We start from the raw sequence: 23773 nt of genomic DNA, 5'->3' as shown, positions 1-23773 counted from the left end.
AATTTGACCCCTAGCCTGGAAGCTTCCATGTTTTGCAGGTGCGGCCATAAACAGGAAAAAAAAAGGAAAGAAAAGCATTACTTCATCCAGCTCTTCTAGAAAGAGCACAAGTTCCCCTCTCTTTGGGGATTGCCTTGCTCCCTAGGACCTGTCTGTCTTCCTGGCAGAGCTGGGCTCGGTGGGTGCTGAAGCAGGGTGGGATGTTTCTAGAGCTGTGTCTGTGCCTCCCTCACCCTTGACCTTTAACTGCACGTACACACACACACACACACACACACCTTTCTCACACCTCACTTAACCTCAGGAGGATCCAGTTTACCCTAGTGGCTTTCTGCCAAGAGGAAGGGGAGATTTCTGAGAAGAGAGGGGAGTTTTGAAGTTGCTCTGTCAGTGACATAAATACCAAAGGTAATTCTGGAATGTGTGAGAGACTGAAAAAATGTAGACCCCACTCCCAGCCCGGAAGTGAAGGGTTCTGAGAGGCTCCAGCAAACACCTGCTCTCTGACTCACCCTTCCAGCCGCTCCGGGCCCTCGGAGTGACCGTGAGCTCTGGGCCTCGGCGCCGCTCTCCTGTCCTGCGCACCCGGGCCCCCGCTGCAGGCCGACGCCCCTCTCTCTCTCTCCCCGCAGGTGGAGGTGGAGGTGGAGAGCATGGACAAGGCCGGCAACTTCATCGGCTGGCTGCACATCGACGGCGCCAACCTGTCCGTCTTGCTGGTGGAGCACGCGCTCTCCAAGGTCCACTTCACCGCCGAGCGCAGCTCCTACTACAAATCCCTGCTGTCTGCCGAGGAGGCCGCCAAGCAGAAGAAGGAGAAGGTAGGCTGTGGATTTGGGCCTGGCGGGGAGCAGTGGGAGCTCTCCCTCGCCCTCCCTTCTACCCCCTCACACCAGCACCGCGGCCTCCGCCCGCCGGGCCAAAGCGGGTCTGTCGTCCCCCAACTGAGTGACCCTGGCGGGCCCTGGAAGGTGACCTTGGAGTAATGAGAGAAACGACTGGGGGTGCCCCTGGACAGCAGGAGACCCGAGGCCTGCCTTCCTGCCCTGACCCTGCAGTGCTCTCCGAGGGGCCCGCCTCCCAGTCTGAATTTCCCTCTAGTGCCCTGCAGGGAAGCCTGTTTTGGAAGCTGCCCCAGGAGATGCATAAAGCTGTTAGGACAGAAGATTTACAGCCCATCAGTCTCCACAGACACTGCATTGAGGAGACAAGGGGGGTGGGTCAGGAAGCAGCTTTTGGAAACAAATGGGCGATTAAGGAACCCGGCAGGCAGCGGTTTGGTGATGGGAGCTGGGCTCAGCACCCCTCCCCTCCTCCTCAACTCAGCCTGTCGCCACTGACTTACAGCCCAGCCCTGATAATGGGGATAAATCAGCCGGCCACCAATTTGTCAGGGCTTCTCTGAGCTTGAGGAGGATTTCATGGGACAGCCGTGCTGAGCCATAAATTTGTTTCAGGAATAAACGTTTCCTTCCCCATGGGGCAGCCATCTGGCTTACGACTCACCTCTCAGAGCCAAGGCCCAGACACCTGTCAAAAGGAGCCAAGGGGGCATTGGGGCCTGGAAGGTGCCTCCCCCTCCTCAGCCCACCTCGGCCACCTCCTCACTCTGCTTCTCCCCATCTTTCCTCTAAGAGGACACGGCACTTCCCCCAGGCCGCCTTCCTGGATCTCCGTGTATCTCTTATTCCCACCCCCTGGGGACTAGGGCAGATGGCCAACCCTGCTAGAGGCGGAAGGTTCTCCAGGGAGAGGTGGCCCCAAAAGCTGGAACAGGTGAGAAGTGAGCCGGCCGCCGGGGGCCTCCGAGGAGCGTGCCGCCCTTCTTTGTCCCAGTTCCGCTCCTAGTCAACCCTGTCTTCCAGAGAGATGGGGATGCTGGCAGCCTCGGCTCCTACAGCAGAGGAGCCTCCTCTTGGACTACCACCCTGTGTCCTCTGCTCACTGCAGGGAAGTGGAGGTCACGGGGCAGCAGTGCCTCATGTGCAGAGGTGCAGAGTTAGCAGATGGGGGTCAGAAGAGCAAGCCCTGCTCCCTAAGGCCCCGATTCTGAGGCATCCTTGCCCCCGCCTCCGCCCTGCTCCCTGGCTACTCTGCACCTGAGCTGAGGAGCTGTCTCTGAGTGACCTTCTGCCCTCTGAGAGCAGAGACCCCAGAGGGACAAGGAGAGGACAGAGAAGGGAATCTGGGGGAAGGTGATCCCCAGCTGAGGTGCTGAACTGGGCTTCACTGTTTCCTACGCAGTGGATTTGTCTGAAAGAGCCCAAGTCATCATTTCACTGGTGCCATGTGATGCTACCGAGGAGTAATTAGCAGTGATTAATTACTTACCGGGGCTGCGGGGTTTTATTCCAACCCAATTAAAATGCAGTGCACGGCTCAGCGCAGGGGGGCCCCCCGCCTGCCTCCTGGGCCCCTCTCCCTCACGTCTCCTCTGCTTCGAGGACCCCGGGGGAATCTAGCATGGTTGCCTTCTCCTGGCGGGGCTGGTTCCCGGGAGCGGCGTGGCCAGAGCTTGGCAGCCCTCGGAGTCAGCTGGCTTCAGAGGAAGGGGTTTGGTGGTCAGCTGGGGGACAGTGAACCACACGTCGGACATGCCCCCAGGGCCCCAGCCTTACACATCGGGGTTTGAGGACCACAGTAGTACTTGCGAGCTGACTGAGGAAGATTACACAGATTCTGTGAGCACAGGAGCGTGCAGACGTCTTAGGTGGGTGTGATTACTTGTGTGCATTTGTGAGCAGGTCCATCTGGGGACACTCGGCAATGCTGAATTCCCAGCCCTGAGAGCTCGGCTGCCTTCTGCCAGGCCTCGTTCCTCCCTGTGCCTCGCCGACTCCTCTCCTCGAGAAGAGGCTAGTCAGGCCCTCGCCTTCCTCCATAGGAGGCTGGTGCCGGGTTACCCCACCCCGTCCTTCAGCATCCTCAGGACCAAAGAGGGAGCCACAGATCCAGCTGTCTGGACTCTTCCCCCAGCCCCCTCGTCCCCCACTCGTGCCCCAGCAGGGCCCTTGACAGGGCTGGATTGGCCATTGATTGGCTTTTATTGAACTTGGCTTCCCCACTGCGGGCGTGAAGGCCTCTACCGCCCTGGCGCCATGCCAGCCCCACCTCCAGAGCCTCCTGAGCAGCGATATGAAACAGGCTTTAGAAAGGAAGGACTGCAGCCAGGGGAGCCTCGGCCCACAGTGCCCATGCCTGCCAGGAGGAGGACCCAGGGCTCCCCAGGGAGGAAGAGGGAGGGCCACGGGCAGGGTGAGGGCAGGAGGAGAGACAGCCTCCGCTCCCAACCGGGCCCAGGAACGCAGAAGGGATCTGAGCGGGGGGTGGGGGTGGGGGACTTCCCTTGCCCACCGTCCCCCTGGGCCTGTAGCCAGGACCGTGGAGGGGTCACAGGGGATGTCTGGCCACTGTGGCGTTCCCCTCCCTTCCCCATTCTGCAGAGGGCCAACAGAGGTCAGTGTGGGCAGAAGGCACCCTTGTTCTAGAGGTGGGGACTCAGGCAGCCCAGCCCAGCCAGCAGACCAACTTCTTCCCTCCAAGAAGCTGCCTGCAAGCCTCCACTACTGGAGGGGCCAGGCCTTTATGCCTGCCACGGGGAAGCCGAGCTCCTCCATCCATCCCTCTGCCCTTTGGCAACCTCGTGCCCCTGGCATCTTCTCACCTCACAGGCAGCAGGGAACACCCCTCTGTTCCCCTCCTACCGCCCCGTGAGCTGAGGGACCTTGTGCAGGACTGGCCCCCTGCTGCCTCCACTGGAAGCAGGGGCCCAAGGGGCAACGCCAAGGCTTTGCAGCGTCCAGGACCTCCAGCTGCTGCCCACCTGAGCCTGCCAGCCAAGCGGCTCCACCTCCTCTCTCCCGGCAGGAATCCTCATGCTGTCGCCTGAGGCGCCTTTACCTGAGGAGCCCTTAGCAGTTTCTCTCTCGCCCTGTCAGTCTGTTCCCAGTCCATCAGCGCTGCAGAGGCGCCTCCTTCCCCCACAGCTGGGGGATGCGGGAGGGGTTAGGACGAGGGCCCTGTCTCTCCAGCTCGCTTCCTGCTTGGAAGGGAGGGAGCAGCGGGGTGTGAGCGGGAGGGCCACTAACCTGGTCTGGAGGAGGCAGGGGCAGGGATGGCAGACCAGCTGGAGGGTGGTACCAGTGGGGAAGGGAGGCAGGGGACAGACTGATGGAGATGGGGCAGGGTTCAGCTCTCTCTCCTCGCACTAGGCCGGGTCTCAGAGTCAGATCCATCCTCAGGCTGCAGGGACCCCAGTGGAGCTGGGAGCCTGGTAAGAGGGACTGACTGAGTGGTCCCCTCCTGGGGGAACTTCCACCTAAGGGGACTCAGGGGGAAAGACTTAGCCTCTCCAGGCTGTAGGCTTTGGTATTGGGCACAGCTGTGGCTCCCCCAGTGTGCTGTGGTCTGAGATTAGAGAGGCCCTTTCCTGGGGAAGTCAGGAAGTTAGAGGCCCCCTTCTCTGTGAGGCAGGCAGGGCCTTGAGGCACAGGCCAGGCCTCTGATCCGGCTGAAGTTCTTCCACCTGCCTCCCCCCCTTTGCCCTTTGGCCAAGCCTGGGGTTCTTGGCAGCAGAGCTGTCTAGGTGCTGGTGATGTGGGAAGTGAGAGGGGTTGGGAGCTGTTGGGGTTAGCGCCCAGCCGCAGGCCAGGGACCCACAAGCTCAGCCCCACAGGGGCAGAAGGCAGCGGGCAGTGCTGTGTGTGGCAGGAGCTGGGCCTGGGTAATGTCTGTCCTTCGCCAACACTCCCCCGGAGCCTCCCTGGCTCAGACAGTGACTGGGGCTCATTCCAGTTCTCAGGGCCCTCACCTCCCTTCTGGTGGAAGGACACACCCTCGAGCCACATTAAAGGCAGGAGCCAGGCGTCTGCAGGTGTGGCCCAAAGTAGTTAATTTCCAGCCTTCCTGCCCTTGAGCTGCTTCCTGATGCCACCCTGGAATCTGCATGTCCTCTTGCAGTGGGCCTTGTGGTCAAACTGCCGCTTCTTGCAAGGGAAGAAAAGGAGACTCAGAGAAGGCACATGACTTGACCAAAGTCACACAGCAGATTAAAGGGCAAAATGGAAGGATCAGAGTCCATATTTCCCACTGCTCCATGTTGCCTTTTGTGTCCAGAGGCCCAGTCAGTGCCAACACTCCCCCTGAAGAGCTCTAGGGCCAGGCTGCCTGTGTTCAGATCCTGGTTCTCTGACGTCTGGGAAGCCCGTGTACCTGTTTCTTCACTTGTAAAAACAGGGCTAATGTTTTTACCTTTTCAGAGGGTCATTGTGGGGATTAGAGCTGGTTCTTAGGTAACGTTGAATACGCCACCTAGTAAGCATATACGTTTTTAGCTAATACTTCCATCACCCCTGTTCCTGTGTGTGCATCTGTGGGACCCTGTGTGTGGTCCCATCCCCCAGGCTCCCCTACCCCCTTTCCGCTGCTCAGCCGGAAAGCCACCTCCCTCCCTGCTCTGACAGGCTTCACCACCGGGATAATCTCCTGGCCGCGGGATTGGACTTGACGCGCTGTCACCCCGAATCAGCTTCTGAGCCGCTGCAGCCCTGACAGTGCAGGGCGAGGGCAGGAAGTGGGGGGTGGGGGTGGCCCAACTTCCGAGCTGGGGTCAGAGCAACCTGCTCGAGGAGAAAAGGACAGAGGGGTTGCTGAGAAGAGGCATCCTGGCACAGGTGCTGCCTTCCCCTCCACGGCCCAAGGCGGTCACTTGGAGAGCATTGGGACACCAGTAGCCCCGTGTTGGTGGGAGAGCCTGGAGAGTTCAGAGCCGCCCCCGCAGGGTGATGTGAGGGAGGGAGATGGGTACCCGACTGGTTCTCACAGGCTGGTGTGCCAGGGAGCCTTTGGTTTTGCCTCACTTTGTCTGGGCCCCTCGGAGCGCACCCAAGTCGGACAGGCTGGGGTGGGGCCCACTCCCTTGTCAGTCAGCTCCCAGCTGCTTCCGATGCCGGCCAGAGTTTGCAAATGGCTGAATCAGAAGTGCCCCCCACGCCCCGCCCCAGGTCGGAGAGTTTCGGGGGCTCAGCCCAGTGTGAGCGCCCTGTGGTGACGTCATCCCCACGCTCACTCCCCCTGGAGCAGTGGTCCGACCCCCAGAGCCCCTTTCCTGGCGCCCTTTCTGACTTCACCTCCGAATCCCCTCCTCCCCGCCGCTGACCACACGCGCAGGTCTGGGCCCACTACGAGGAGCAGCCCGTGGAGGAGGTGGCGCCCATGCTGGAGGAGAAGGAGCGCTCGGCCAGCTACAAGCCAGTGTTTGTGACCGAGATCACCGACGACCTGCACTTCTACGTGCAGGACGTGGAGACAGGTGAGCACACAGGCCCTGCCGCCTCGGGGCCCCTCTGTTCAGTAGGAGCAAGGGACGCAGCCGCGGGCTTCCAGGGGCCGCCCCGGTAGCGTGTGGCTGCCGCCCACCTCGCGGGCCCAGATCTGCACTCTGGCCCTGCAGGTCATCTTACCAGCTGCTTGTGAGCCCTGCAGTGGGCGAGGCTGAGCAAGTCCTCGGAGAACTGGTGAGGTACCCAGTTTGTCCGGGTGGTGCTCTGAGGCTCTTAGGTAATTGTTGTGCTCCCAGACACCCCTGGCGGGCCTGGGTGTGAGGGCTTGTAGCCCTCACCATCTCCACGTGGTCAGGAAGTGTAAGCCCCCGCCACTCAGTGCCCCTTTACCCCCCAGCTTCCTTAGGAGGGGAGGAGGGGGAGCCCAGGCTTGTCTCTGTTCTCCTTCTCTAGAGGTTACCATGGCCCTGAGTGGTAGCCGGTTGCCATGGAAACAGGCGGCGCTCTGGGGGAAGCCATCTCCAGGAAATCTCTCTGAAGGACCCTCTCTCTCCATCCTCCTCCTTCCTCCAGCCCCCAAGCGCTATGCGCTGTGGCCAGGGTTCCCTTTACCAGAGACTCGGGCTTCCGGGGGAGAGAGGGCAGCAGAGACGGCTCGCACAGCAGCTGTGCTGTGACCCCTCCAGCCCAGCTTCCCCCCTTCACTCCCTTTTCTCTCATCCTGACCTCCCTCCTCATTGCACCCTGTGCTGGGAAACGTTGTAGTTGAGGTCAGAGGAAAAAGCTCTCAGAGTCACCTCTCAGCCCAAGGAGCCAGGTCCCCTCACAAAGCAAGAGGCGCCTGAAGCTGTCAGTGGCACTCAGGGCAGCCCCGTGGGTGGCAGGCTGCAGCCCTCCCCCCAGGCCCACTTCAGATCATCAGCAGCCTCGTCTCAGCTACTTCCCCTCTAATGATATTTCCCAGGCAGCTGCTCTCGTGGCGTTATCATTTCACCAGGAAAAACCAACCGTTTGGGGCCCTGGGCTGGCCGTACTTAGAGGGGAGGAGGGCCAGGGAGGGGCTGGATGGAGCTGATGAGCCTGCAGGGTTAGGTTCTCTTGCTCTCAGTCAGCTGCAACCCCAGTGAGAGGAGGCCCGACCATTGCCTTGGGAATGAAGCCAAGAGGGGGCCTCCAGCTCTGGGTGGCATGAGGAGGAGTCTGGGTGGTGGCCAGGTGGGACAGAGAGCTGTTCATAATCTCAGGAGGCAGTGAGAATGGCCCTCAGGAGCTTGGGGGAAGGGAGCTCCAAGAAGACCCTGCCCAGGGTAGGCCAGCTCCTGGTCAGGCTGCACCCGGCCCATGGGTCCTGCTATAAGGCCTGTGTTAAGTAAGAACAGACCCTGGAGTCTCCAGGGGATGGAACTTGAGGGTTCAAGGCCATGGCTCACAACGTCTCTGCCATCTCAGCCCCATCCGGTGCCAGCCCCATCCCCTGTCTGGCTGTCTTCTGGCAGCTCTTGGAAGCCAGGGCAGAAAATGAGAGCAGGAGAACTTAGCAAGGAACCCATATATGGTAGGAAGACTGGAGCAGGGAGTTGGGGGCTACGTGGCCCGGCGCCTGGAGAAGAGTCATGGGGGGCTCCGGAGCAAACCCCGCCCTCCGTCACCTCCGTGGAGACAAACCTCAGTGTGCACGGCCTCCCTCTCCTGAAACCCTTCGCCCCTCCGGGAGGCAGGGACTGCCTCTCGCCCTGTCGCCCGTCTCCTCATTAGAACCTGCCTTCGGGAAGGACCGGCTGAAATGATGAACACATTGCCGTTGGCTGTAAATGACCAACCAGGCTCCGCGTAAGGACCTCCCGGAGGCTTTGCCTGCTCACAGAAGAGCTGTTGCCTTGGAGCAAAATAATAATAATAATAATAAAAATAGACCAAGTAGAAGAGGATCTTGTAGAGGTGGCTCCTTAGTCCCTGAAATGTTACTGTCTGGGCAAGGCACGCAGGCTCAGGAGAACGTCAGAGGGTTTACTGCCAGGCAGGGGGTAGGCAGCTGCTTCTGAAAAGTCCCTGAAACCATGACCATGGGTGCGGGGGTCCTAGAGTGTGGGCACACGTCCTCGTGCTCCTCCAGGGTCCCTCTCCCACACAGTGCAGTTAGCGAGCGGCCTGCGCGGCCGGGGCTTTGCTGGGTCTCATGCGAGTTAGCAGACCCCGAGTGAGCTGTGTGGTCTGTGCCCTGAAGGAGCTCGCAGGGTAGTTGCAGAAACATAAACTTAGACAAGGAGCAGATAAAGCCCGCTGCGGCAAGTGTGCCAATGGCCAGCATGTGTTAGACCCCTGAAACAGAGTGACCTGGGGCCCTGGGGTCGGGGAGAGAGCCCCCACTTAGACCACACACCCGCAGCCCACCCCCCGGAGAGGGAAGGGGTTGCAAAGGGCTGGGGCGGAGCTTGAATCAGGGCCAGAGGGCCATAGAAGAGGAGCCACTGGGGACTGATGCTTAGCAGAGCAGGGGCAAGGGTTGTGGCAGGAAGGAGCTAGGGAGGGTACCTGAAGAGTCCTGGGTGGGGGACAGACCAGCAGCAGGGCTGGTGACCCAGGGGCAGCGGTTCGGGAGAGACAAGACAGGGGAGGGATCTCCCTCCCCCAGTTGAAGAGGGCAACGCGTTGGTGTAGGAGGCGGGACCCCAGCCAGGCAGAACTTGGGGGTTCGGTTCAGCACGTGTCTCACGGGCACGTCGGGTGAGAGTGGCCAAGACTGAACAGACTGAGACCCGGCCTTGCTCCCCATCTTTCACAGAGCAGCCTCTGAAGCCCTTTTCCTGTCTGGGGTCGTATGGGGCCCACCCTTCAGCTCCACTTCTGCCCCCGGGAGACGTTGCAGAGAGTGGCTGCTAGCAGTCACCCCCTCTGCGCCCCAGGCCAGGGCCAGCCCTGGTAGGAATGGAAGAGGCTGGTTGGCCTTGGCCTTGCTCCGTGTCCACTCACTTTCTCCATCTCTTTAACCAGAGGCCGGGAACATTCCATAGGGCGTCCCCGGCCAGTAGAACTGAGATTGGAGGACCGGATGTGCTTCTGAGGCCTGCAGAGTCAGCAAGATATTGTGAAACCTCCTTGACCAGGGACCAAGGAGGACTCCCCGTGGGATGGGGACAAGCCAGCCCTCAGCATTCCACATCCTGCCCACTCCTGGGCCCTTCCTGAGATGAGACTGCAAGGATACACGGCGGCGGGTCTCACTCCCTCTTCCTCCCCCAGGCACCCAGCTGGAGAAGCTGATGGAGAACATGCGCAATGACATCGCCAGCCACCCTCCCGTCGAGGGCTCCTACGCCCCGCGCCGCGGAGAATTCTGCATTGCCAAATTCGTGGACGGAGAATGGTAAGCCACTTGGACCTGAGCAAGGCAGAGTCTTAAGCCGGAGGGATAGCGGGTCTCTCCCCAGCGCACAAGCCTGCAGAGCCGCCAGCCAGACTGCAGGCATTTGCCCTTGCGGCCTGTTTCCATGGGCGGTGGATCTTGACCTTGGCCAGCTCTCCAGGGTGGCCCTCTTCGTTGCCCACAGCCATCTGGGGCCTGCGCTTTAACCCGTGATTTTTCTGCAGTCCACCCAGCCTCTGGCCTACAGAAGTGTTGTTTCTTCTCTCTCCTGGGCTACTTTGTGGGGAGCCCTGGCCGGCTGGAGCTTTCCACCCCACGCAGGAAAAGTGATGTCAGGGTGTGGTTCTCCGTGAGCCCCGACCAGCCGCTGAGACAGGAGCGGCAGCGCTCTCAGGCCGCAGGAAGGTCACTTTTGTCTGATCCACCAAGGGTAGGGCCCTTGGCCTTTCCAGGGTGACGAAGTGACTTGGATGTGTTCCCTGCTGCGGCCTCCCAGACAGATCTGCCGGCTAATTACAGCTGCTGTTTAGTGCGCTGGGCTTAAACAGCAGCCATCAATCTAGTCATTAGTCCTGTTGCTTTATGCCCCGAGGACACGTTAATCTGCTCCACATGCTGCCCTCTCCCTCCCCCCCGCTCCCAGCCATGCTCTGATTCCATTAGAGGGTGGCCCGTGGTGCCCCAAACGGGGCCCTGGTGGAGACCAAGAACTGCCCTCTGTGACCAACCCCTGGGTGTCTCTCTGAGCCCCGGGCAGGGAAGTGCTGTCCCCACTGCCCTGCCACCGCTGAGCCTCCAGGGAGCCCAGACCCCTCAGAGCTCCGCCCTGACGCTGTTGCAGGTACCGGGCCCGCGTAGAGAAAGTCGAGTCTCCTGCCAAAGTGCACGTCTTCTACATCGACTACGGCAACGTGAGTGCGGGAGGGGGGCCCTTCAACACAGTAGGCCCCCAGGGCAAGCCCGTCTCACCTCTCCAAGGTCCCTCCAAGCTTTGGACCCCCTCCTGGACTGAGCAGTGAGCACACGGGCCTCTTAAGAGGCCACTGACCCCTGGGTGACTGGGCAAAATCGGATGTCTAGTCAGAGGCCCCGAGAGCATGGAGCAGTCCCCAGTCACAGCCCGGCTCCTCCGTCCTCCCTGAAGCGTGGGCCCGCGAAGGCGCTCTGCACCCCGTGGCGCCCAGTCCACATGGGCGCTTGCGTGCTGATCCCCAGCACATCGCCAAAGCCAGGCTCTCTAGGAAGGGCCTGATTCCCCTGGGGGAATTGCCCTTGGGCAGGGTCTGGAATCTTGACCGTTCGCGGCAGCAAACAGGAGAGGAGGTTGTTGAGAACCACGCCGCTGCTGTGTGGCAGTGGTTGTCTGCTTTCCTCAAGGACCAGGGTGGAGGGTCCACTGATAGAAAGCCCGGAGCCAGACCATGCTCCCAGCTTGCCACCTGGGCAGACACAAAGGGAGAGGTCCTGCCATGCTCGGGGGGCTGCCGGGACCCTCGCCTTGGAGAGCTCTCCCAGCCGGGGCCCCCTGGCCTGTGTGGGAAGGTGGTCCGGGATCGCATGTCACAGAGGGAGGGCCCTGGGAAACAATGGAGACAGCAACAGAAGATCACTTGCCAGGCTGCTTATTTCAGGCAGTGTGCCAGCGCCACGCCTGGGTGAGAGGGTGTGAGGCCCGGCTTCCCAGGGCCTCTCACCCTGTGCATGTGGCTACATTGAAAGGAGTCCTGGGCAAAGCAGGGCTTCAGTGTGTGCTGAGTGAGGATTCCCAGGGGCCCAGCCACGAGCATTGTCCCCTGAGAGCAAGGGGGCATCGAGTGTGTGATGCTGTTGGCTTGGCGTGTCCTCTGCAGAGGGAGATCCTGCCATCCACCCGCCTGGGCACTCTGCCACCTGCCTTCAGCACCCGCGTGCTGCCAGCTCAAGCCACAGAGTACGCCTTCGCCTTCATCCAGGTTCCCCAGGACGTAAGTCTCCATGTCCCCTCCTGCCAGCGGGGACCGTCCCGTGACACAGCCATGGCTGAGGGCACGGGGAGGAACTGATGATGGTGGTCTGTTAGCAGCGGCCTCGAGAGATGGGCGTGGCCGGAGAGGTTGAGGGAAGCTGGCATCAGAGCATCTGAGCTGGTTCCTGAGAAATGGGAGGCTTGGTCAGCCCGGGCACGTTGGTCGAAGACGAGTCCGCCAACTATGGTCGGGTGTTGGGGGCTTTGAAGGCAGAGGTAGGAGATGAGAAAACCAGCTAAGTCGGGCCCTTGTCTGCCAGGGCACGGAACTTGTCCTTTGTCTTGTAGACAGGAGGGGCTGTGGCATTTTAGGCAGAGGTATCACATGGTCAGACCTGGTTTGGGGAAGTGGCTTCTGGTGGCATCGTCTGAGAGTAGGAGGAGTGCTTGGGGAGATGGTGGCAGCTGAGAGCCCAGGAGCCTGGAGACCAGCAGCCCAAGCGGGGCCACACTGGAGGCACAGCGCTGTCAGAGCCAGTGGGGGTGCTGGAAGGGCGGCATCCAGGAAGGCTCTGGGTTTCATGCGTGTGGACATGTGCTGTTGGGAACGAGAAGGAGCAATTAGGGGCCGGGGGACCTCCAGGCGGCCTTTGGTATTCAGTTTGGAAAGCAAGCTAGAGCTAGAATCCTGGATTTTAGAGTTAAAACCATGAGTGTGTTGGGGGGTGAGTATGTAGAAGGTGGAATGGGAGAGACGGGGCCCCAACCTAGGGGCAGGGGGAGGCGCAGGCTACAGGTCAGGCAGGCTGAGGGGACACCCCCAGCCCCTCCTCCCCAAGGAGGTCCCTGGTGCTCAGAGCGAGAGCAGCCTGAACAGCATGGTTGGAGCTGCTGCCACGCGCAGGGTGCCGGAGAGCAGACGGCGGGGTGGGAGTTGGTGCCGTGGCATATTTTCTGCCCTTTCACGAATGTTGCTAACGAGCAGAAGAGAACCCGTAGGAGAAGATGTTGACAAAATAGGGCAAGGGGCAGTGTGTGGGGATGGGGACGTGAAGTGCCTGAGGTGGCAGTGAAGGCAGAGGTGAGGACTGAGAGGGGCCAGGTGGCAAGGGGGTGGTTCGTTTGGGATGCGGAAAGCCACTTTTCCTCAGAGACACAGGGCAGGTGGCGGGGGGGGGGGACCAGGTGGGCCCTTCCCTCGTTAGGATCTGAGCGGTGAGATGGTGCGGGCACGTGCTGGCTGGGCACAGGACCTGGGGCCCTCGCGGCTGTCGGTGTGGCTGGCCTCTCAGTCTGACCCGGGTGCGTCCCTGCTGCAGGAGGACGCGCGAACAGATGCCGTGGACAGCGTGGTGCGGGACATCCAGAACACGCAGTGCCTGCTCAACGTGGAGCACCTGAGCGCCGGCTGCCCCCACGTCACCCTGCAGTTTGCCGATTCCAAGGGGGACGTGGGGCTGGGCCTGGTGAAGGAGGGGCTGGTCATGGTGGAGGTGCGCAAGGAGAAGCAGTTCCAGAAGGTGGTACGTGCTGTGGTGGCGGGGCGGCCCCTCCTGTGTCCCTCTGCCACCACTCTCTCGGAGGGGGACTGAGCGGGGACAGCACCAAGAGCCAGGGAGGGAGCAGGGAGCTGGGAGCCCACCATCCTGCTGCTCCTGCTAGGGAAAGATAATGGATTTGCGTTTGTTGGGGTTTAAAAAAAAAAAAGCTAATTACATCCCAAGTTAATTGACTGCTGGTTTGGCTGAGAACGCAGCTTTAAACTGGAGCGGAAGGTGTCCCTTCACCCGTACCCTCTGGTGACAGGCCAGGAGGCTTTGCCAGAGTGCACACGGAGAGGGTCACCGCCCGTCATGCTCTCTCCGATTCTCACTTCCCCCTCCCCGGCATACGACTCCCAAGTCCACGGCCAGCTCCCAGCACTCCATTGCCTCTGAGCCAGAGCTGCCTGGGAGGCAGCACCAGGGCCGGAAGGGCTCTGCCGGAACAGCCCTCCAGCCTGCTCAGGAGGGCCCGGGGCCTGGAGCTGGGCCTAAGTCTCACCCCCCCCCCATCCTTCACGACACATCTGGCCCTTGAGGTCAGCCTTGGGAAGCCTAAGGCTCCTGCTCATGAAGTGAGGTGAGCACGGCCTGCCTGGATGCTCACCTGGGTGGCCCACGAGGTCGGGGGCTGACCCCTGGGGAACCAACCACCTTGCCCCACTCAGCCGTCGATCGCCAGGGCCAGGCCTCTCCCACTCCGTGCGGTGTGCACCCGCATTGCCCCAGCCTCTCCCCACGACTCAGCTGCCTCAAAGGACAGACCGGGGGGAGCCCACGCGCTTCTGTTCTTCCAAGTGGAGGGACAGGAGCAGCAATGCCAGACCCGGCATCCTCCCCTCCCCCTCTTGGCTCTCCTCTCGCCCTGCGTGATCACGTGATGAATTGGTGGTTTATGGGTCCGTGGCTGTGGTTTTCCAAGCTGATAACTCATTTCGCCAAGACCCCAGTGCAAAGCGCTCCAGCGTCTCATCCAGATGGGAGAGGCTGCGCCCTGGTCTTCCTCCGGTTTCCCGAATCACTCCCAGGAGCTCACTTAGGTTTCCCTGTGAAAGAGGAGCTCTCAGTGTCCCCCTGTGAAGCTAACCCTGATGTCTCTGGTGTTTAAAAACACCTGACACGCGCGTGCTTCCACTTACTCTTTCAGCAAGTGTTTAACGGGGGCCCGCAAATCTCAGTGAACCAGAGACAGCATTTCTGCCCTGTGGAGCTTGAGCTTACACTCAAGCATGAGGAAACAAACCATAAAATATCACAGTCCGTGAAATCAAATATTAGACAATAAGTGCAATGGGAAAGAGAAGGTAGAAGGGAATCAGGAGTGGGTCGGACGGGGTGGTTGTGATCTTAAACCGGATCGCCTGAGGCCTGGTTAAGGTGATACCTGATCAAAGACTTGAAGAGGCGGGACCGGTGCCCAGGTGGACAGGAGGGGGCAGCGGGTTTCAGGAGATGGAACAGCCAGTGCAGAGAGTCACCAAACAGGAGGAGACTGGGGCTCCGCACTCGGGTTTTATTTGGAGGGAGCTGGGGACCTGCTGGGCAGGGAGGTGGCATGACCTGGCCTGGGTCCCTTCTGGCTGCTCAGTTGCAAACACCCCACCTTGACCACCTCCCTCTCCTGTCCCCGCAGATCACAGAGTACCTGAATGCCCAGGAGTCAGCCAAGAGCGCCAGGGTGAGTTTTCACCTCAGGAGCCCCAGAGGGTGTGGAGAGAGAGGGGCTTGGGCCCCTGGGGTCTAGCAGGGCCCACCTCCCTGACCAGCCCTTCTTGTCCTCTCACAGCTGAACCTGTGGCGCTACGGAGACTTCCGGGCCGATGATGCAGATGAGTTTGGCTACAGCCGCTAGAGAGGGGATCGGGTCTGGCCTCCAGCACTGCTCACGCCAGTACCTCTTCCTCTGCCGGGAGGATGTTTTCAGCTCCAGACCTCAAATCAGGGGCATAGATTGGGTCCAGCTTTGCTTCAGTGTATGGAAATGACTTGTGGGATGGCATCTGGGCTGGGGGTGGGGTCGGGGGCACCCAGGGCTCTCGGGAGGGGGGGGGCAGGGCATTGTCTTCCGAGGTCCCTCCCAGCTGATTTTGTTTTTATTTGGGGGTTTGCGGTGTGTTTGGTTTGGTTTTTTAATTGTCCTCAAATCAGGAAGAAACACGAAAGACTTTGTCATAATGGAGGGCATATCCTGGCACCCAAGGTCAGCTGCCGGTTGGCACCCCACTTCGACCCCAGACCGCCCTTCTCCCCAGCTCTCTGTCCAGCTGTTGATTATGTGATTTCTCTGATACGTCCATTCTCAAATGCCAGCGTGTCCACATCTGCCCCTTTGCCAGCCTTCCCTGTTTCTGTATTTAAAGCTTTTTGAGACCCAATAAAATAGTACATGCTGTCTGCAGCCCTTTTGGTTATGATGGAACCCAGAGCCCAGGATGTCGGCATTCCCAGCCAGGAGGAGACCTGGGTGCTCAAATGACCCCCGAGGTCTAACCCATGTGCCTGAGCCACACCCTCTGGAAGCATAGCCCTGGGGAGCAGAGCAGAGCTTTAGATTTCCAAGCAATTCCTGGGGCCCGGTGGGCATACCTGTCACCGTGGGCATCATGCAGGAGGCTGGAGATCTCTCTTGACTCATCCGCACTTTCGAACCTCAGCAGCTCAACAAGCGGTGCCCAGGAATTTCCTGGTAGGAATGGCCAGGCAGGCAGCTGCTGGGACTTTCCTTGGGCAGGACCTGTCAGAGTCCCAGCAGGGGGCCAGAGGGACTTGCAGAGGGAAATGGAGTGGTTTCCCTCTTCCTGCTCTAGCAGAAGGAAAGGCCGATGCCAGATAGGCAGGCATGGCACAGGTAGGGTCCAGAGCCCCTGGTCCCTGCTCAGCTTCCTCCATTGTGTGTTCATTGGAGAATGGAGCTAGACGCCGGGGCTCCCAGAGGGGTTGGAGCCACCAGCCCAGGAGAGCTTGTCTTTCCAGGTTGTTAGCTCTCGCTCTATTTCATGTGACAGGGTATCCCTGAGTCCCCTCGGTGGAGCTGGCCCTGGAGCTCAGAAGCCTGAGGGGTTCTCTGAGAGCAGCACTGTGGTGTGTGCAGCAAGAGGGCGGGTGTGCATGCGGTGGGGGCTTTCTGTCCCCGCCCCCCCCGCTCCCCCCCCCCGAAGGCAGGCCCACTTTCACCATGGTCTCTTGTTTTATATTTCAATCCATCGTGGAGGCTGCTCTTGGAGAAGAGAAGGCCCGTTTCACCCATTTCTCTATCTCCTGGGAGGACCCAGAGGTAGGTCGGTGTGTCTTTGCTTGAACACAACTGGCACAGGGGCAAGATGCCAGCCCACTCTTTTGTGAAAGGGTCTGAAATCATCTCACTGTCTTAACAGTTGCCTTGGTTACATCTACGCCCAAGGATAAACCCTCCATGGTTCTCTAATTGAAATGATGCCTAAGCCTTCCCACTTCTTTCTTTTTCCCTCCAAGGCTGCTTTAGACAAAGGTCAGAATATGGGCCAGGTCTGAAGGCCCAGGCGCTGCCTGTCTGTTTTTGGCCCCAGCTCAGTGTTCCTGTCTTTGCCACATCTGTTGAGTTCCCGAGGTCTGTCCTGGGCAGAGCTGGGACTAGGGTGAGGCCAGCCAGGCGCCTAGGGTGCAGCATTTAAGGAGCTATTCAGGGCGAGCAGGTGCATTGGCGTATTTCCTTTTCATCCGCGGTCGAGGCTGGTCAGCGTTAGCACTTGCACACGTAGCACAATGGAAAGCCCTCTCCAAAGGCCCCTCTCCCACTAGAGTTGCAGAACATGCTCCTTGGTGTCAGGAGCATAAGCTCTGCCTCCCCACCCGCCTTTCCGTTTGAACAACAACGTCTTTTGCGCACCTGTTCCACACCAAACAGCTTAGGCCCCAGCACAGCCCCTGCGCAGCGACGGGTCCAGTGAGTGTCAAGGCCAACCTGCAGAGGCTCTCAGAGACTTGCGATCTCACTGCAGAGGAGACTGTAAGACACAAAACCCATATCCAGCCGCAGCAGAGTCGAGGAGGGTGGGGTTGGGCTAATGACAACAGCAGGAAAGCAGCGCTGCTCATCTGGGCAGGCTCTGGAAGTTTCCCAGTCTCTCAGGGCTGATGCTGTGGACTGCAGGGTGCAGTAGGCTACCCATGGGGGAGAAGTACTGCCGCCCGAGACCCCTCCCCAGTGACTCGCACCCGCCTCTTCCCTGCCAGCGTGCAGGACCCGCAGGGAAGGCCGGCTATGCAGGGGACGGCTTGCATGGCTGCCTCCACTTTATTTATTGGTTTGATTATTTCTGTGTCCCAGGGAGAGAGTCCGTGGACCCCTTTTCTTGCTTTAGCCCCTGTTGGGAAGCCACGGGGAGGGGTTGGAGAACTGGTGCCTCAAGAGTGGTTATTGATGTCCTAATTACAAGAGGATGCTAATTTAATTTGAACCTAATTACAGTGCACTACCCTGGGTGGCATGTGTTTTAATAATTAACGTCCTTCAGATGCGTAGGAGTGTAATAATATTTACCCCAGGTTGGCCAGCAGCCTGGGGAGGCGGGCTGGGGGCCCATACGCCACCCTCCCCCGGACAGCTTGGCTGCTAGCAGGTGGGAAAGATGGCACACGAGCCTTGGTTGGCTGGTGTCATCAGCCTTCCCAGGGAACGTGTTTGGGCCTCACTTGACCCAGGAGGCTGCTCCGTGCTACTGGGCGCCAGGCTGGAAGTGAGATACCAGCAGGGTCCGGGCTCTTCCCCCACCCCACCCCACACTGTGCCACAGAGACAGGGCTTCGCCTGCCCGCCTGAGCCCCTCCTAGGGACAGGCTTGTTCAGTGGGGAGGAAGAAGAGCTGCTCGGCTTTTCTTTCTTTTTCATTGATTGGTATCAGTGGAAGGAAAGTACACATTCAGAAAGGCACACAAATTATGAGTGTAGCTCAGGTTTTCTTTTTTTTTGCTTTTTTTTTTTTTTTTTTTTTTTTTTGCTTTTTAGGGCTGCGCCTGCAGCACATGGAGGTTCCCAGGCTAGGGATCTAATCGGAGCTGTTGATGCCGGCCTGCACCACAGCCCCAGCAATGCAGGATCCAAGCCGTGTCTTCCACCTACACCACCGCTCACGGCAACACCGGATCCTTAACCCACTGAGCAAAGCCGGGAATCAAACCTGCAACCTCCTGCTTCCTAGTCAGATTTGTTTCCGCTGCACCATGATGGGAATGCCATAGCTCAGGTTTTCACGGCGCAAACCTAGCCGTGTAAACACGCAGATCAAAACCAAGAACATCACCAGCCCCTCATAGCCTTGCCCCTGGGTCACTGTCACCTCCAAAGGCAACCCCTGTTTTATCCCAGCCCATTTGGTTGCGTTTGGGGCTTGTTGTTGTTGGGGTTTGCCTGTTTGACATTTGACGTAAAGGGAATCGTGCGGCATGTGTCCTCACACGGCCACCTTCTCTCGCTCACTTGTCTGTGAGCTGCATCCTGGCTGCGGTAGCTCCAGTGTGTGTGTGTTCTCATTTCTGTGTGCTCCAGTGTCTGAAGAGACCACTCTTTGGTGGTTGTAAAGAAGTCAGATGCTCACCAATCTGCTAGAGCCAGAGCGATGCCAGTCCCTAAAGGAGAAATCTGCTCACCCTCATTATCCAGCTGGGGGACAGGAGGTGACACGTCCCCCAGCTGGATGAGAAAAGGGGTAGCAGGATGCAGGGCAGGGCCCTTCCACCCACCGCAAACCCAGAACCGTGTGGTTGCCAGCATGGCTCCCTTGCCCAGCCTTTCGGAGCTCTCAGCCGTGGGAACAGGGTCTATTGGCAAGTTCTAGAAGCCAAGCCGGAAACCAGGGGTTTAAGAGAGTTAGAGGGAACTTCAGCATCTCTACCAAGAAGTCTCGCCAGGCCAGTGCTTCTCTAGGTGTAGCTGGCAGGGCAGCTACCTCAAAATCACCTGGGGTGCTTGTTAAAATGCAGATTCCAAAAATAGCGCCAGGACTCTATTGGGAATGGGGCGGGGGGCGGGGAGGCTCAGCCCTCATCCATCACAGGAGGACAGCGGGAATGTGTGGAGTTGATAAAACAAGAACTGGCCCGTTGTTTAGCAGCGAGCTGGTAAGCATCTAAAACAGATGATTAAAAGTGGTTGCCGGAGTTCCCGTCGTGGCGCAGTGGTTAACGAATCCGACTAGGAACCATGAGGTTGCGGGTTCGATCCCTGCCCTTGCTCAGTGGGTCCAGGTTCCGGCGTTGCCGTGAGCTGTGGTGTAGGTCGCAGACGCGGCTCGGACCCCGCGTTGCTGTGGCTCTGGCGTAGGCTGGCAGCTACAGCTCCGATTCGACCCCTAGCCTGGGAACCTCCATATGCCGTGGGAGCGGCCCAAGAAATGGCAAAAAGACAAAAAAAAAAGAAATTTTCTTAAAAAAAAAAAAAAAAAGGTGGTTGCCGCGAAGTAGCGCAGCCCGGGTGGGGGGTGTAAATTCCCATAATCCCCTGTATACTCTCTGTTCACCACACGCAAGTGTCTCTTTTCTTTTTTGTCCTTTTTAGGGCCGCACCTGCGGCACGTGGAGGTTCCCAGACCAGGGAGCCTATCAGGGCTGCAGCCACCGGCCTACACCACAGCCACAGCAACACAGGATTCGAACCGCATCTGCCACCTACACCAGAGCTCACAGTAACGCCAGATCCTTAACCCACTGAGCAAGGCCAGGGATTGAACCCGCATCCTCCTGGGTACTAGTTGGCTTCGTCACCACCGTCGAGCCACGACAGGAAGTCCCAACAGGCAAGAGTTTCTGGTTATCTTTTTTCAATTCACTGTCAGGTGAATACATGCATCACTTCCCCCAATTCCTGTGGTCCGAGGCCTGGGAATCTGTGTGTTTGACAAGCTTCCTGGGTGATTCTGATGAGTTCTCAAGTTCAAGAATTAGCTGTCACTGTCTAAACTCATTTTACAAGATGAGGAAAGCAACAGAGTAACTTGCCCAAGGTCACCCAGTTTATTAATGGCAGGGCCAGAAATAGCAAACAGGTCCCCTGGCCCAGGCCGGTAATTTTTCTCTACATCGTGGCTCTCACCCTGGCGAATGTCCACCTCAGTGGGCCTGTCCCTCAGGGACCTGAGGGGCGAGCTAGGGACCTGGTTCAGGGGAGGGGGGGTGCCAGGGTGACCCCTCCTGCAACAGGCCCAGAGCACTTGTAACTGCAGCGTGCTCTCAAAGCGCACGGTTTGTGCAAAGCTGCCAGCAGGAGTGTGTTTGCATTATTTCTTCGGAAGAAGAGCCAGCCGGAGCCCCTTGAACATTCAGGTCTTCAGCATCTGCTGAGCACCTCCCCGTTGCAGGGACAGTTCTAAGGGTCGGGATGAGTGAGGACTAAGCCCTAGCTTCACGGGGCCTGCCGTCGATGAGGACAGGAGGTGCCGGCAACAGTAAAGTCAGCACATCTCAGAGGACTTCACACCATACGATGCCATTATTCTGAAGTTCAGAATCAGATGGGTTGCATGTATGTGTCTGGTGAGCGGTCATATGATTTATGGGACGTTTGTGGACGTGTAAAGGGACAGTTACATCCTTACTTTGGAGCACAAGAGTAAACTGGCACTTTTTTGAATAAACCAAGACACGTCATCACCTTTAATATGTGTAATAAAATACAAATTCAAAACAAAGGGGTGATAAACAGAAGTCTGGAGAGCGGTCACTTCCAGAGGGGACAGGGAACCAACCCCAGGGGTGGGGAGAGGAGGGGTCTCAGAGACGTCGGTCCCTGGGAATGTTCCAGATCTCAGTCTGGGAGGTGGGTTGGTGGATATTTACTATCACTAAGGTAGCTTAATTTTTTCCTGGGAGCTGGGTGGAGGTATGGTCAGAGGAACCTTGAACACTCTGCCAAGGAAAGTTATAGAAGGCTTCAAGGACAAAGAGCTGCTACAGTTTACCAGATGGAGAGTAAGTCTAGTTACGGGCACACGCTGAGTGAAGCCCTCCCTTGGAGAGGCGTCCTGCCTGAGTTCCAGTGCTGTGTGTGACCTCAGATCAAAAGATCAAAGCTCAGGCCTGCCCTCGCCCGCCCTGGGCACTGACCAGCCGAGGGCCCACCACCCAAGACACCTGGCTTCACAGTCCCCGGAGAAGTTGAAATACAACCTACAGTAAGGGTTCGTGGATGTTTCCGAGTCTACCCTTCCCTGCAGTCATCGCTCTTTCTAGAATGTCAGCATACCAAAAGTTTCCCTAGGCCCCTCCCCACCAAGGTCATGGCAGTTTGTACCTCCGTCACCATATTTGTGGCTATTCATGGTGCCAGGGTCTTTTAAGAGGCATATTTGTACACGGTCTTTTTGCCAGCGCACCTAAGCAAGCCTGGAGTTTGAATCGACACTGGGCAGGATGAGTGCTGCCACCCAGCACGGCTGCTACAGGACCTTGGACAAGGCCAGCGGGCAGTCCCTGTCCCTGCCACGCAAGGGCTTTGCCGCCAGCCTGGCAGCACAGATTCATCATCCCGGCTCGACGGAGTCATTACTCTAGGCCCTGGGCCCAGCCGCTGTGCCTTGGGAGCGGCTGACATTGAGGCGATTCAGTGAGCAGGCAGCCTCGATCCTGCCTCTACTCTGGGCAGGTCTGCATCCACCTGGCTGGTCCGGACCAGGGGAATGTGGCCGGGGACAGAGCTGTGGCGAATCTAAGCACCACGCACAGCTCACCCTGCAGTCCGGAGTGTGTCTGAGCCTCGGAGGCTTCTCGGTGGAGGAAAATGGCAGTCTCCCCTCCCGCCCGTGTCGGCCCCTCAGGCCGCCCTTTCCAGCCTGGCCTGCACTGCGTGGTTCAGAGTTCGGGTTTCAGAAAATTTCTTGTGGAGCCTTAGGCTCAACAAGCCAATCAACCTCTGACGCTATTTCCTCATCTGTAAACTGAAGATAAAACATAAAAGTTCCTGCATTTAAAGCTGAGAGAATTCAGTGAGGGATCTGTAGAGCTCTTTGCGCCCGGCCCAGCACTGCCTCTGTGCAGCCGTGGCTGTGGTTACAGGGCAGGGAGGCAGCGCCGGATGGTGGAGCCTCACCAAGGCGGGCGCGTGGGCGGCCCAGAACTGTTAGGGTGAAAGGAATTCGTGGTGAAGGTACAAACCCCGAGCACAGAGAGGCCGGCTCCTGTTTGTGAGACCGTGGCGGCGTTCAGGCCCCCTGGGAGCCAGAGGGGTCAGAGGAGGGTCAGGGAGCCGAGGTCACTTGGCTGGGTCCCTGGCTGTTTCCACTTTGCAGAGGGATGGGAGGTGGGTGTCACAGATGCCTGGGGCAGGTGCGGGCTTCCTCCCCGTCTGGTGGCCTGCAACATGCCTGCAGCTGAGTCAGCCCGTGTGCACTGCACACCTATGATGTGCTGAACAGCTCAGAGTGCCTGACCTCACGGACGAGAGGCGGCGTGTGCCCATACTCGGCCGGGCCTGGGGGATGCCACCCAGCCCAAACTCCCCTCACACCTAAGATCTGGGCTCAGCAGGCAGGAGGAAAATGGTGGTGGAGTCGGCTGTTTGTGTAGGTGTCTCAGCAGCCAGCAGACCTGAAAACCTGCCGCAGAAAATGACTCTTCCTTGGGAGTTCCCATTGTGGCTCAGGGGGTTAAGAAGCTTACTAGAATCCCTGGCCCCACTCTGGGTTAAGGATCCAGCGTTGCCATGAGCTGTGGTATAGGCTGCAGGCACAGCTCGGATCCCACCTTGCTGTGGCTCTGGCGTAGGCCGGTGGCGGTAGCTTCAATTTGACCCCTAGCCTGGAAACCTCCATATGCTGCAGGTGCAGCCCTAAATAGACAAAAAAAAAACTTCCCTGCTGATGTGGGTGAGTGGTGTAGGGTGCAAGGGCGGTGCTAGGAGGGCGTGTCGCTGCAGCTAGAGGGGAGCAGGCTCCCCCACCCCCCTGGGAGCCAGCTCTGGAGGTTACAGGCCTCCCTGTGCCAAGAACCAGCAGCTAGGAGGAACAGCAGCATCCAAGCCGCACTCCAGCCTCAGAGCTGCCACGCGTTCCGTGTGCACGTCAGCTTCGGGGGAGCCCGCCTCCAGGACCGGGCACAGGCCACACTGGCTGTGAAAGCTGGGGGCTCGGATTCTTCCCCGTGCAGCAAAGCCAGAGCAGGGCTGTGTAGAGGGACCCCTCGGGGCTCAAGCCAAGCGCACCCCGCCAGGCAGGATGTGTTAACACCCGGGAAGTGTTAGACCCCCTCAGGTCCACAGAAATCCGGAGGTCACAGGGGCACACTCTGAGACACCATGGTGCATGACTGGGGGTATTCCCATCTGACAGGTGACAGAAGAGCTCATGAGAGGTCGGTGCCTGATCCCAAGTTAAACAGGATGTGAGAGTGTCAAAGCCACATAGAGGCCCACCACGGTAGTCACTTAGGTGATTTTCTGGTCCCCTAGGGAGAGGGGCCTGTGTGGGCAAAACAGACCTGGGGCTGGATGCAACCCCTCCAGCTGGGAACATCTGGGGAGGACAGGTCACAGAGAGGGCTCCCAGGGGGGGGCGGCAGCATGCCCACTCTGGGGAGGGTGGGGGCAGTGGGTGTCACCAGGAACTGCCCTGGCCTCCTCCTCCTCTCATCTGACCTGATATGTGGAGGACAACTTCCAGGGAGACCTGAGGCAAAG

The 23773-nt window shown here is 59.1% G+C and overlaps 1 protein-coding gene across 2 annotated transcripts in view; it reads left to right on the top strand.

Annotated features, from left to right (window-relative positions):
* SND1 (staphylococcal nuclease and tudor domain containing 1) overlaps window positions 1-15529 on the top strand; it is a 392960-nt gene extending 377431 nt beyond the window's left edge. For both annotated transcript variants that reach the window (XM_047762976.1, XM_047762975.1), the window contains 8 exons: window positions 633-821; window positions 6169-6310; window positions 9522-9645; window positions 10487-10556; window positions 11496-11609; window positions 12910-13113; window positions 14765-14809; window positions 14918-15529. In XM_047762976.1, the coding sequence (XP_047618932.1) occupies window positions 633-821; window positions 6169-6310; window positions 9522-9645; window positions 10487-10556; window positions 11496-11609; window positions 12910-13113; window positions 14765-14809; window positions 14918-14983 (954 nt within the window). In that variant the 3' untranslated portion in view covers window positions 14984-15529. The remainder of the gene's footprint in view (window positions 1-632; window positions 822-6168; window positions 6311-9521; window positions 9646-10486; window positions 10557-11495; window positions 11610-12909; window positions 13114-14764; window positions 14810-14917) is intronic.
* Window positions 15530-23773: the final 8244 nt, after the last annotated feature.

The sequence above is a fragment of the Phacochoerus africanus genome, chromosome 16, assembly GCF_016906955.1.
Source record: "Phacochoerus africanus isolate WHEZ1 chromosome 16, ROS_Pafr_v1, whole genome shotgun sequence".
In the NCBI taxonomy this organism is placed as follows: Eukaryota; Metazoa; Chordata; class Mammalia; order Artiodactyla; family Suidae; genus Phacochoerus; species Phacochoerus africanus.
Note: the sequence above shows the minus strand (reverse complement) of the source record. Positions and strands in the feature narration are given on the sequence as shown.